The sequence below is a fragment of the Solanum tuberosum genome, unplaced genomic scaffold, assembly GCF_000226075.1.
Source record: "Solanum tuberosum cultivar DM 1-3 516 R44 unplaced genomic scaffold, SolTub_3.0 scf00473, whole genome shotgun sequence".
Taxonomy (NCBI): Eukaryota; Viridiplantae; Streptophyta; class Magnoliopsida; order Solanales; family Solanaceae; genus Solanum; species Solanum tuberosum.
In genome coordinates this window covers 380,173-391,508 of record NW_006239391.1, presented here as the reverse complement: position 1 = coordinate 391,508, position 11,336 = coordinate 380,173, and the positions used below count along the sequence as shown (strand labels likewise).

The 11,336-nt window shown below is 32.5% G+C and overlaps 1 protein-coding gene across 1 annotated transcript; it reads right to left on the bottom strand.

Annotated features, from left to right (window-relative positions):
- Positions 1 to 2,740: 2,740 nt before the first annotated feature.
- LOC102601693 (monoglyceride lipase-like) lies at positions 2,741 to 9,936 on the bottom strand. Its single transcript, XM_006363929.2, has 7 exons — positions 9,050 to 9,936; positions 6,217 to 6,255; positions 6,053 to 6,123; positions 3,935 to 3,999; positions 3,737 to 3,826; positions 3,556 to 3,648; positions 2,741 to 3,459 (listed from the first exon to the last, which is right to left on the bottom strand). The coding sequence occupies exons 1-7, from the start codon at positions 9,697 to 9,699 to the stop codon at positions 3,049 to 3,051; spliced, it is 1,419 nt and encodes a 472-aa protein (XP_006363991.1). The 5' UTR covers positions 9,700 to 9,936; the 3' UTR covers positions 2,741 to 3,048.
- Positions 9,937 to 11,336: the final 1,400 nt, after the last annotated feature.

Here is an 11,336-nt window from a genome sequence, read left to right as displayed (position 1 = left end):
ATTTGTAAACTACGTAAATATCAAAGTATTATAAGTCACAATAATTAATAATTCAAAATATTTTAAAGATCTATAAAAAATTTAATATCAAAGATTAACTAAAGAGAGAGTAAAAGGGGAGAATGGAAAGTACAAAAAAAGGGGAAAAAACAAATATATAGAGAGAAACTGAGGAAAAAAGTCAGAAAAGTAATTCTTCATGTGGGTTGTTGTATATGTAGAAAGACACGTGTACAATTAATGAGGCACAATTAATTTTATAGTACAATTTGAAATGCTTTGTATACAACTTAGTAGTGTCGTGTTCGTCCTCTAAAGTCTCACTTCTAATAAGGAGTAAAATGAATAATAATAATAATTCTAATAAGGAGTAATGAGTAATAATAATAATTCTATAAGGAGTAATGAGTAATAATAATAATTCTATAAGGAGTAATGAGTAATAATAATAATTCTATAAGGAGTAATGAGTAATAATAATAATTCTATAAGGAGTAATGAGTAATAATAATAATTCTATAAGGAGTAATGAGTAATAATAATAATTCTATAAGGAGTAATGAACAAAATTATATACATGTTGTACAAGAGTAATAATGCAGTTTTAGTCCTTCTAAGTCTCATTTCTAAATAAGAGCAATATATATCGCATGAAATTATTAATGCGCTATAACTAGAAGTGTTCACTTTTTTTCATTAAGAAAAAAGGCATAATTTTGGTTCCTATAGGTTATACCTTTTCGACTAATCAGCAAAAGACTATTGGAAAACGTTTATTTGTCTATAGAAGCTACGTGTTAGCTTATAATTAGATTATTAGTGTCATGTTTTATTTATTCATCACGCTGTTTTCAACTCAACTTTTGGAATTAATTAGCTCAATAAAACCAAATCATCTGGCATTTGTTTTTTGCTATCTCTCCGACTTTCTTGTATTAACTAGCCAAATCTTTTAATTATTAAAGATTTTAAAAGTCCCAGATTTAATTACTTCCTAAATAAATAAGTACAATACTTTTTCAACTATTGGGAATCAAATGCCGCATAATTTGTATTGTTGCTTGAAAACAACAACAAGAACATACCAAATTGGTGGTTGTACTTTTATGAGACTTTTTATTGTTACATAACGATGAATTTAATGACATAATACACTAAAATTTAAGTAACAATTGAAATAAATATTATTTTGTAGACAATAATATGATAAAATACGTGAATTGGTAAAAACCATCCAATGAAGTGCCTAAATTTTAATTAGAAGTTGACTTATGAAATGAGAATTGTGCCTAAAATCATAGATACCACATCGCATACAACAAACGTCGGGAATTAATCTAATTAATACCTCACCATGCATCGAATTGGAAATCTAAACAAGGCGTGAATATAGAGTTCAACTTATAATCCAAAATAGTGTTAGTTCAAATCATGTATATGTGTTAAATAGTAAACTAGCAAGTACAAATAATTGATGATTTCAAACCTAATAAATCAAATAAACTATGGTGGAATTCATTGCTCCATTAATGCAGAACAAAAAATCTAATAGTGGTTAGGTTTTCATCAGGTGAAGAAAAAATCTAATAGTGGTTAGGTTTTCATCAGGGGTTTGGTACTCATATTAGGGACCGATCAAATTTGAATTCCACTGGAAAGTCTCACATTTGGGACAAAACACTCTCTAATAAAAGCGATTTCATACACAGAGTTGAAACTTGAGACCTATAATTAAGAACCCTCGTTGGCTAACACCTTTCGATTCAGCCTATCATGAATCTACTATTTTTAGAATGCTTGAACGTTATTGAGGCTTATTATTGCCTTTAGGGCTTAGGTCTCAATCCCTCCATTGGTATTTCTAAACGGAAGACTTGTAATTCAAGCTCTTAATTAAGTAAAAAAAAAATTGTAATGAAAGGTGGGGAGGAAAAAAGAAGGAATTAAAGAACTCATGTAAAAAAAAAATTAAAAATTGTTTTTGGTTTCATTTTCGATCTGAAAATTATATTGTATAGCTAAATAAATTTTATCTATCTATATAAATATTATATAATGACACTCCTTGACTTCTTCGTAAATTTTATTCTTTATATTTTAACATTGATGAAAATTTTTGATTCTGTAATTGTTCGGTATAGATTGATCTTGATGGTTGCGTAGAAGGCATTATTCATGACATCAATGCCACCACCCACATGAATTAATTTCTTCTTAATGTTGACATTAAATAATCCCCCTAATGCAAGTGGTCCTATTCTTGGCTTTTCTATAGTCGAACCTTCCTTTCATTTTTCCTAAAAAATATAAACCATTTAGTGGAGCTCCCTCTATGACCAAAAATATAAAATAAAGGGCTTTCTCACTTCAAACATCAGAACAGAAAAGATCATAAAATGTACAATTATTAATAACTGGATTTATTTGCCTAAGATACGACTTCTTAATCACCAAAGAATAAAGATTTGAGTATGAATTAGTCACTATTACACAGCCTGGAATTTTCTTCATATCTCTGTCTTTGTCTTTACACAGCTGTATTGCTGTTAAGATAACATAAAATACTACTCTCTGTTTTACTATGACAATCAGTTCATAATCAATTTTGTGTTCATCTATGAAGTTACTTTTGTACTTGCAAAAGTTCTAGCATCTCCCTCCCACCATGACAGACAGAAAATTAACAAACGACAAATCTAGTAAAGCAGCATCAAGCAGAAAATGATAATGAATAAATCGATGAAAATAAATTAATAAACCACCTTTTACATTTCACAAAAACAGTTGCCTCACAAAAGCGGGGGAAAATGATTTTGCCTTCCGAGTAGTCCTTTCCAAGAAGATTGAGAAACTGATAATGGATTAATTAGTTTACAAAATACAAAATGTCTAAAGAATGCAGAGGCTTCAACCAAGTTTTTTAACATGCAAAACTAATTGAACAAGCTCAACTTTCTTCCGTCCACCACTGCTACTGCTACTCTCTTCGGATTCAGCATTTTCCCCTGCCCGATTTCTTCTGATTGAACCATTGTATAATAGTAGTTCTTAACAATTCGACAATCTTTGGTTCAACCAGTCGATTATTTCCTGCATGATTTCTTCTCTTTCAAGTTCAAAAAGAAGGTCATGCAACAACCCTTTATACAGCTTGATACTTTTATCAGTTGAAGAAGCCTCTTCATAGAGCTTCTTAGAGCCTTCAGGGTCGGTGACTGCATCATCGGAGCCATGAAGAACTAGGAATGGTACTGTCAACTTGCACAGATTCTGTTGCAAGTAGGCAGTTATCCGAAGGATCTCGTAACCTGTTCGTATCCTAATGGATCCAGTGAATACTAGTGGATCTGAATACTTGGCCAGTAATGCTGCTGGATCCCTACACACTGCGGCACCCCTTTTGTTTGCTGCACTGAACTGGTATCTTGGTAGTAAAAATGAGAAAATTGGAGCAAGTACCTAATAATTAAGAAAAAGGAATGTTGAGGCCCAACAGAAGATATTTCTTCATAGAGAAGAACAAAAGCAGGAAGTTGATTTGAAACAAATGCTTACTGTGAAAATCGGATGAGCTGGTTGAACTCCAACGGCAGGTGAAGTCAATACAACACCATCAATCCTAGATTCTACCTTTGGATCAAGTGCTGCCTACAAGTATCAATGAAGGATATATAGTGTCAACAACAGTACTCTTCATTAACAATTTAATAGCCAATACGACAGAAAACTCATTTACCTTAAGGATTATGGCTGCACCAGTCGAATGTCCAAAGCAAAAGCATGGAAGTCCAGGATTTTCAGCTAAAATCTTTGACAGAAATTGTTTCTGCACAAAGTGGACGAAAAGTTGTAATTTGTAAATAACATTAACTTAAATGTTTCATTCTGCCTGTTTTACTCGATGCATGATTCATGAAAACTAGAATAATCATACCATGTCATTGACAGCATCATCAAGAGAAGGGACATATGCATGCAGTCCATCACTTCCACCATGTCCTGCATGAAGAAGAAACTTGAAATTCAGAAAAAGACATTCCCAAAGGATTCAGACACACTATTAATTGGTAAAGAACTATTTACACGTTACAAAATGCATTTAGGTGAAAATGTTTCAATATACACAGTTAATTAATAAGCAATAAATAGCAGAACTAGCCAAAGGTTACAATGAGAGAGAGGAAGTGGTGCCTCAGACAAAATTTCAGACGGATAGATAAGAGTCAGATAGACCCAAGGTGTTCTTCACAGTCATGCATTTAACAAATTCAGTTTCCTTTAATCTTTGATAATCGAGGCAAGTCAATCCCCTAAAACAAAATTGTTGTGCAACCAAGGAAGTGAAGTGCAATCTGGTAGCAGCAACAACGCTTAGACTCACATCAAATATTTCTTTTTAGGACTTGGCCCTTATGAAAGCGTGATAAAATATTAGAATTATTTTTCCAATAAAATGCATTAAAATGGAGTTGTAAGCACCTTTTCCTCCCTCTATTATCCCTTCATGCACAGAGGCAGAATCAGAGATTCAATTTAATAGCTTACTTATGCAAAGGAGCTTCACATGTAAACATTTTCGCACCAAAGGCTGCTGATTGGAGGAATTTCAACTCCTGCAACATGCGACATAGATGCATAGTTGAAGACTGACTTTTCAACCATAATAACAGCAACTAACAATCAATTTGTCTCCCTTCTCTAAAAACTCATCAATAGATGAATATCAGAATTGCAAAGCTTAAGAAAAGGAAGAAATGACATTCAGGTTTAGAACTGATAGATGACCACCTAAAAATTATACTAAGTTTATTTCACCAAGAAGAGATTGGAAAAACTGTGCTTTACGGAGTGCAACATTTTATGATTTACTCTCACACATACCCAGATATCCATATTTTTTCTCATCTATGTTATGTGAGAACCAACAAGTTGGTGGTAAATGCACAAGTATCAGTGTGCAGTCCAACGAGTTCATAGCCTGCCAACTGATGGATGACTGCTAAAGATAATTCTTGGATAACCTGCTGGCACTGATGCGTTTTTATTGTTATAATTTTTGTATGACGTTGGTATCAGGGCAAACTTGTGTACACCTCAACTAATTCCACCGAGTATCTGCTACCTCCCATCAACATAGTTACTGGGTAATTCAGCCAACTAAGACTTGGACAGATTGGACGAAGTGATGGTGTTTTTATAAGATGTAAAGCATCATTGGATTCCTTTCACCTCTCCTCCACCCCATTCCCAGAGGGAAATGGAACATTTTCATTCCGGCTACATATTCCCCTTTAAAACCACGATCAAAGAAGCTACAGCTAGAAGCTTAATGGAGAAAGTAAAGACATACTTTAAGCCACTTGCACTTTGTCTGTCACTATACAACAGGTCATAGCCTAGTGAAAGATTTGAAAGTATTAGCGTGTCTTGATATTTTCCCATTAAAAAGAGCTGATCATTGTAGAGCCAGCAAGTGGAGAAGATTAATGTCATTTTCACAGAATTCAATTATTACAGGAAAAGTATGACCAGAATAATTAATATACACTGCAAAACTAACAGAAATCCAGAAATTATTCAGCATACATTTTAGCAATTGAAGGTTGGCAGAGTGGCACGTAATTAAAGAGGACAAAATCTAAAGGGGTTGAACAGCCATAAAGACTAGGATTCAGATAAATTATGATGAAAACTAAACAAGATGAACAAAAAACATAGCCATATCTCTGGCAGGGATAGAAACTAGAATAAGCACAAAACCACTGTTCCTACTATAGAAGAAAGAGTGAGGAAGTTAAAGATAAGCCTCGAGTTTCTTGATGAACAATACATACTGCCAGTTCAATCAACATACATAATGAGAAGAAACAGATAGAAGAAAAGGGCCCTGATTTGAGATAGAGGATGTTAATCAACTATGAGAATCGATTTTCTCATATTCAATTAACAAGTAAAATAAATAAACAGAATTTAGATGCCAGAATCTACAAATAACAGTGGATATATAAAGCAAGTGGTTTATAATAATTCGTTTTGTAAATCCAAAACTTACCAATCCAATCCATTCCATAAACTTTAAAGCCATTTGCATTTAGCTTCTTGGCAAAATCATTATATCGGCCACTGTTGCAAGTGAAGAATGCAGAGTCTTTAAGATAATGAACATTTGAACCGAACTAAAATAAATCATAAGAATCTTGCAGGGCAAATGTAAACCTGTGTTCATTGAGGCCGTGCAACAAGAAAACCAAGCCTCTGCACCAAGACAATTAACATCATCAGTTTTTTATTAAACAGAAAACTAGTATGGAGCAAAACATGCAATGTAGATAATTATAATGCTTTTGCATGGTCTTCTATTTACTTGGAAAAGGAAAACATGATCTTTGAAGAACTTATTACTAGAGAAGGCAATTGGAGTGGGTCATTGAAGGTAACTTTGCAACATTTTCTTAGAGGTCCATTGGATTCTTTAAGGATAAGGAGTATTCATATACCACCTTACTCATATTCAGACTGAAGCATGAGGATTTACAGTATGTTAAATATGTACGTCTTTACACAGGTAATCCCTCCATTCACGTTTATTTGTCCACTTTGGACTTTGAACTCCTCTTAAGAAAAATATATGAGTATTTAGGTTTTGAAAAATAAGTAATAAATGTTGAGGATAAAATATGAGGGAAAATGTGTTTTTTCTCTCGATATGCTAATAGTGACAACTAAAAGTGAACATTTGTTTTCAATATAGTGGACAAGTAAAAATGAATATAGGGAATACAACATAAAAAGACGGATGACTACACATGCACTCCATTTCTCAATGACACCCTTAATTACTCCTTCGGTCTCAATTTGAGATACTTTTTCCATTTTTAGTTCGCCTAAAAAGAATGACATATTTCTATATAGTAATAATTTAGCTTAAAACACTCGATTTTATCCTTGATGAAATAATTTATAATCACACCAATAACTACGACTTGTCTTAAATCACAAATTTCAAAAGTCTATGTTTCATTTTTAAACTTCATGTTCAACCAAACATCATGACATAAATTAAGTCATTGATACTAAGGGAGTTCCCTTTAATCAGACTAGGATATTATATCCATGCTTGTGTTAGTGAAAAAAAAACATAAATACTAGTCACAGGATGTCTCTTTCGATCATTTCTTAATATAAAATGTGAGCCAAATTAAACTTTGTGAGATATTTTGAAAACAGCTGCCACGTTTTGGCATCTCATGCAAAAAAAAAAAGTGGTAGCTCCCATTAAGCCCATGGCTACCACACAGAGAATAATCAGAAAATACCATCACTAGTGACTTGGGTGGTGGGATTCTCGGGAATCGGTCCACTCTAAGGACCACCATCTATCAAAATCTGCTAGTGGCTGCAATATTCCTCTTTCAACTACTTATGACACTCATTAACATCTCTTTCCTCCTAGATTTGAAAGAATGTGTGTGTTTATTAAGATAAGATTTGTTCGAAAAAATACACATAAATGAAATTCAAATGGAAAATAGTCACATTCAATTTACTACTTCCAAAATTTTTAAGGATCTGATAAAAACAAGAACTTTTTCAGCACAAAGACAAAAATGTTTGAGTAAATATTCTAAGGTAATTAATTAAAAGTAGACTGTTAAATTTTGAAGCATCAGAATATTGTAGTCATCGCCACAAACAGAATTATGAGTAGTAACATCAACAAAATGTCCCATTCCCACTATTAATTAGTACATGTAACTGAGCTGTCACACTCACAGCACGGTTAAAACAAGGAGAATAAAGTTGTGTGGATGGCTCTAAGCTCTGCTGGATGGTGGAAATTTAAAGATATCAAAATTCCTTTCTAATTAAATCTTAAATCACACATTTTTTACAAAATATCTGCATTTCCTAAGCAGTTGGAGAAATCGCCATGCAACTTAGTTGTCAAGAGCTATTCAGTCCACTAATTTGTAATCTTATTCAACAGTACTAATATGAACTGTGATAGTGGTTAAATTCGTACTGGTGTGTTTGGGAGGAGGAAAATGTTTTCTATTCGAAAAACAAGTGAATTTCTTACTTCTTCTTTTTTTTCGCGTTTGATAAGTAAATAAAAAATAATATCCCAAAGTATTTATATCAAATCTAGCAAAAGTTTTTTGGGGTGGGGAGTGGGTGTTCGAGATTGGAGGGGGTGGAATAGTCGAGAAACGGGTTTGGGAACGTTAGGTTGGAACATTAGTCGGATGGGGAGGAAACAGTGAATTTGGAAGATGCTTATGGAACTTGTTTTTCGCTACTCCAATAAGAGAAATCATTTTCCTCATTTTTAACGACCTTATTTTCTTAGATAAAATATTTGAATCAACTAAACATGAGAAAATTAAAAAATATTTTCTAGAAAAAAAAATTGTCTCAACCACACACACCTAAATCAGAAATTTTAAACTCAAACTCTATTGAATAGAGAATCGTTTTTATTAAGAAGCGATCGCAGGATGCAAAAATAGAAAAGAGTCTTATCCAACAGCAACGTGGAAAGCAAGAAGCTCACAACAAAGAAAATAACGAGGGCAGAAATGGAAACACAAAAAACAAGAGAAATGTATTCAAACTTCCTGGTACCTTCCAGAAACGTCAACCGACAATTAGGTTATCAAACAAAATAAAAACTTGGAGAATAATAAAAGATCATAACGTGTAATCAATCCCAAAAAGTATACTACAGGTTTTGCATATGACTATTTAATTTTGCGTAATCTTTCAGCAAAAATTTAATAATAAAATACATTCCAATTTTAGCAATATTTTAGAAGTTATAGCCAAAATAATTTACTCCTTTCTGGCCGACCCATTTCGTTTTCCGTCAAATAATTCAAGTTTGACCAACATAAAAGTAAGTGATAATTTAAAATATTTAAAAACACATGCAAAATTTACATCATACCTAAATTTGTTTAAATTTCGAAATTAAAAAATGTGTCACGTAAATTAGTAAAGACAAGATAAAAGGCAATTTCATTTAGGGATTTGGAGCTGATGAATTTACCTGACTTTGAAGGAAACAGGTGTCCATGATTGCGTGAACATAGTTTCTCCTCTGGACGTAACAAACAGCGAAAATTCCCTCAGCGTTTCTTTATCGTCTTCCTGAAGTACCCTTCTTATCGCCAGCGATCGTCTCGCCGCCACCTCCTGCTCCACCACGCTCTTCCGCGGCACCATTTTCGACGGCACTCGAACCACCGGACCTTTCCTCTCCACCGCCTTTTCTTCCTTCCCAATGCCGCCTTTCTCCTGCGACCCCGACGACGCCATCATCGTCGCCGGAGACGCCATCCTCCTCCGTCCACGAAATGGAAACAACAATAGCAATACAAAAGCATTGATCAAAAGGAACAAGCTCCTCAATACCTGTAATGAAAACAAGGCACTGATTCTTCCGCTTGCACCTGACGTCAATATAATCGTTGCTGCTTCATTCGATTTCACTAATTCGACCGCCATTGCTGCTGTAATTCCTCTTCTTCTTCTAGTCCCAAACGCTAACAATTTCAATTTCAACTCGGATAAATATTCAGGAAAATCCTCCGAATTTCTAAACCTCAAATTTAATTTTGGTTTTGCGTTAAAATATGGTACGAAATGTGATTCAAATCGTTTGGGTTCGCACAATTTTTGACTTGTCAAGCAAACCATATAAATGTAAAGTAAAATTCAGATGAACAAACAAAATTCAAAAATTAATTTAGATAAGGTTTTTGTTTGTGGAAAAAGCAAAGTTGAATACGGAAATTTTTGATAATGAAATGAGCAGAAGTGTTTGAGAGAAGAGAGAGAAGTTGGGCAGGCTGAAGGGGATGAAGATGATGTTTTTTTTTTCTTTCTTTTTTTTCTCCTTGGGTATGGGCAAAAGGTTTCAGCCACCACTTCCCCTTTAAGGTTCCGACAAGTGATGAATAAATAATGGCTGAGAAAACTACGCTACAAAATAGCGGTACAAGATACTACCACGTGTCGACGCAACACATGTTCTCATATGCGGCGATATCATCTTGTTTTTGGTTTCGCTTTCGTTTCCTTTCGTAAAACAGTACTCCCTCACTCGAAAGGAATGATCTAGTTTCCTATTTTGTCTTTTTTTAAATAAAAAAAAAAAAATTATAATATTTTAACTTTAACTTTTCATGTGAACTGTTTAAAAGGTCACAAGATTAAAGAACATTTTGATATATTTAACATAACTTTAATTTAGAATTATAAAATTAAAAAGTTTTTTTTTCTTAAACTCCGTTTCAAATCAAACTGATTATTCTTTTTAAAATGGATGGAGTAATACAATTAATAAAACTCACCAACCTTTACTGTTTAGATAAAAATCAATTCAAATTAAAAAATTATATATATTTATATAGGGTAATTTATTAGTTTAGAAGCTAATTATTTAGATACATCTTAGTTTGTAATATTATGAATCTTATTAGATTTTGGTGTATCAAAATACGTCGAGATACATAAAATGAAAATTATGTGTAATTTGTTTAGATACACTGTATTTAAAAATAATAATTGCATGTATCTGAAATACATATACAAATCTCGCTCATATCCATCACTTCTCTCTCATCTCGCTCGTGTTTTTGGAATACCATCACAGATACATGTATTTAATGTGATTCACAAGTATTTTGAATATAGATCATTTTTGCTCGCTTCTCTCCCTATTTCAGTGTATTTAGTAGCAAAAATATGTATCTAGATGTAATCTGACTTAAAATATGTTATGAAATTATTAATTAGTGAGATAAAATATAATTATCACAAACTATGAAGTGAATTAGCGAAAAAGGTAGAAATATTTATGGAATATAGTTTCTCCATTTATATATTTAGTACGTTCTTCATATTAATTTATTTGATTCGTTTGATTTGATACAAAACTTAAGCAAGAAGGATTTTATATCTTGCGGTTTAAAATTAAAAATATATTAAATATATCAAAATACTCTTTAATCTTATAATCTTAAATATGAAATGTGAAAAAAAATTGGAATTTTACAAAATTGCTAACAAGGATATAATAATTTTTTGAATTGAATTAAAAAAGAAAAGTAGTTATAATAAATTAAAATAAGAGAAATCATAATTTAATTTTAAAATAATATTTATTTTATTTTATTAAAATAAATCCGATAGGCTGGAGTAAACTTCTAAACAAGTCATAGCTAAGGGTGTCAAAAGAGTACGAAAAATTGATTGAACTGACCAAATCTAATCTAATCGAACTGATTTATGTCATTTTGTCAATAAACTTGTGGACTTTTATCTAAGTTATA

What these genes read in the sequence shown, in the direction of transcription:
- LOC102601693 (XM_006363929.2), bottom strand. Translation starts at nt 9,699, where the DNA reads ATGGTTTGCTTGACAAGTCAAAAATTGTGCGAACCCAAACGATTTGAA. An exon ending in TTATGGAATGGATTGGATTG is followed by an intron (nt 4,000 to 6,052) that starts GTAAGTTTTGGA and finishes TTCTTCATGCAG; the next exon opens with GACATGGTGGAAGTGATGGA. An exon ending in GTGCAGCCATAATCCTTAAG is followed by an intron (nt 3,649 to 3,736) that starts GTAAATGAGTTT and finishes TGATACTTGTAG; the next exon opens with GCAGCACTTGATCCAAAGGT.